The following is a 2,347-nucleotide window of genomic DNA, read 5'->3' as shown; positions in this document are numbered from 1 at the left end:
CTTAATATAAAATAATACTAAGATTCTTTCAAAAACTAGGGGAGTATCATCATATACAGGAAATGCATTTTGAACAAGGTGATCATTAGTAAAAAAAAAAAAATACAACAAACAGTAGAAAACCAAAGAATCACCATCATCACAGCATTTAGCTAACAGCATCTTTGATTAATAATTTAGTATTTCAAAAATGTCCTCTCTGTGGAAACAACCACTTCTCTTGGTTATTACGATTCAACTTACTCAGAGATAATATAAAGGACTCTTAGTTTTAGACCTTAGACTTTAAACAGTATCTGGAAGCAACAACTAGTATTAGTTTATACTCAGACAGGTACTCACGGTCATTGCAGAGTGGCCCACTGAAGGAAGTCATGCTGCAGTCACAGCTGAAGCCATCCCATTGCTGCAAGCACACACCTTGATTGGAACATGAGTCCTCTTGACAGGTTGTGCTGGGCCCTGCAAAACAATCCAAAAGAAACTTGGGTTCTTTAAAAAAAAAAAAACAAAAGTATTTTAAATGTGAGCTAGAGCACATATAGTAGTTGCCAACACCTCAAATTACATGTCCAAACTAGCTTTAAAAGTTCTAGTTCACACACCTGAATTAGGAACTAAGAAGCTGTAACATGAAAGTTTTCGTAAGTTTAAAATATAGAAAAAAATATGTTAAATTAATAAACTAAACCAACAAATAGCGAAAGCAAGCGCATAGCTTCTGTAATGATCATGGTAGCAGGTAGTTTCATTCCATCATCAATAATTCTTTAACCATTGGATTTTAGAAAATGAATGGATCTCCTTAACTTCTGACCAATGAATAGAGACACCATGAGAAATGGAGATTATAACTTCATGATATTGAGATAAAGTTTGGTAAAATAACTGAAGAGAGTTATGCAAAAATGCCCTAGAGGTTTCAGCAAGTTCCCTGCACAAACTATGGATAAAGTCATGATTGCTGTGTGCTTTGGATAGGTATGTTGGCAAGTATCAATTCACATGCTTTAACAATTTCATGCAGTTAAACATAAAATGAAAAACTCCATATAAATGGCATGCCGCATTTAACATACAAGTAAAAAGAACGCTAGTCTATTTCTAAATAATCATAACTAGAACACTGAAAAACAAAGAATTAAAAAAAAGCATGATCAAAGCACTAAAGGCAATCACTATACAGACATATGCAAGACTGAAAGCCTTTATGCAAACTATGCTACTAAATGAGGTTTCTTGCACAATGTTCAAGAAAGGAAAAAATGAAGTCTGAACCCAATAACCATTACTGCAAAAATATAAAATACGTTATTTTAGGGTTTCCACTGTGTATTACGGGGTTTCAGTCTTGTTTTATACACATAGGGCTATCTACCTTGCAAGTCAGCTTTCATCAATGCAACTTTGTCAGCAAAATAAAAAAAAAAAAGCAAAATATATTAAATGTTAGTAAGCAATACTGAAATGGGGCAAACACAGAAGAACGTTCAGATTCAAAAAGCATGCTGCTGTAAAGGGGGAGAAAATGCTATGTAGAGCAATCAAATTAATACTAACAGCCATAAATCTTAAGAGACGCCAAAAATGAGAAAGCAGTAATTTATTAGAATTTTACTGTACATATGTATATATATAATGGTTAATTGAGCCGATGACATGTAATGAAGGAAAATTAAAAGTGCTTTTGTGTTTTTCCTCTCTTAGATAGATATGAATGCATTACCACATTGACTGTGTTGCTTATTTGGAACATGAAGCACCATTTGTCATGTCCAAATACAGTGTAGACTATGGTCATTAGCAGACCAATTATCCCTTTCTATGTTCTTCCCTCTAGATCTTTTATCTTGCTATTGCAATTAAGGCTTAAAACTGTAATGCCAGCTATTCGCTGCCAACCGCTTGTCTTTAGAGTGACACCAAACTATCAAAATGTATACTGTATATCATTTGAAGTGGATAGAAGAAGTAGCAAGGATGGAAGAAGCAAACTGCAATATAATCTCCCATAAAGAAAATGCCTTTATAAAATTTCAGTGTGGAGTGTTCATCTTTGCTCTTACCAGGTTGGGTACATACTATTCGAGAATTTCAGAGTTATGTATGTTCTACACCTTCATAATTATCTTTGACTCTTATCAATTGCCCTGTGAATAATTATTATAGTATAACCTCACTAAGAGCTATCTTAGGGAAGGGTGAAAGGGAACGCAGTACAACTAAATAGCTTTAAAGTATAAATGAAAGGTTTGTCTAGGAAACATAATTTTATAGGTTTTTATGAAAATAAGACACTAGCCTAATTAGATGCTATTAGTCTAAAAGTGAGAACCGTTGAGGTACC

General features: G+C 33.7%; 1 protein-coding gene across 1 annotated transcript in view; it reads right to left on the bottom strand.

Moving 5' to 3' along the window:
- NRXN1 (neurexin 1) overlaps positions 1-2,347 on the bottom strand; it is a 1,407,118-nt gene that overhangs the window by 719,087 nt on the left and 685,684 nt on the right. The window contains 1 exon segment of the mRNA XM_012638853.1: positions 343-462. Coding sequence (XP_012494307.1) covers positions 343-462 — 120 coding nt within the window.

This window comes from Propithecus coquereli, unplaced genomic scaffold, assembly GCF_000956105.1.
Source record: "Propithecus coquereli isolate 6110/MARCELLA unplaced genomic scaffold, Pcoq_1.0 Scaffold136, whole genome shotgun sequence".
In the NCBI taxonomy this organism is placed as follows: Eukaryota; Metazoa; Chordata; class Mammalia; order Primates; family Indriidae; genus Propithecus; species Propithecus coquereli.
This window is presented reverse-complemented; position numbering and strand designations above follow the sequence as displayed.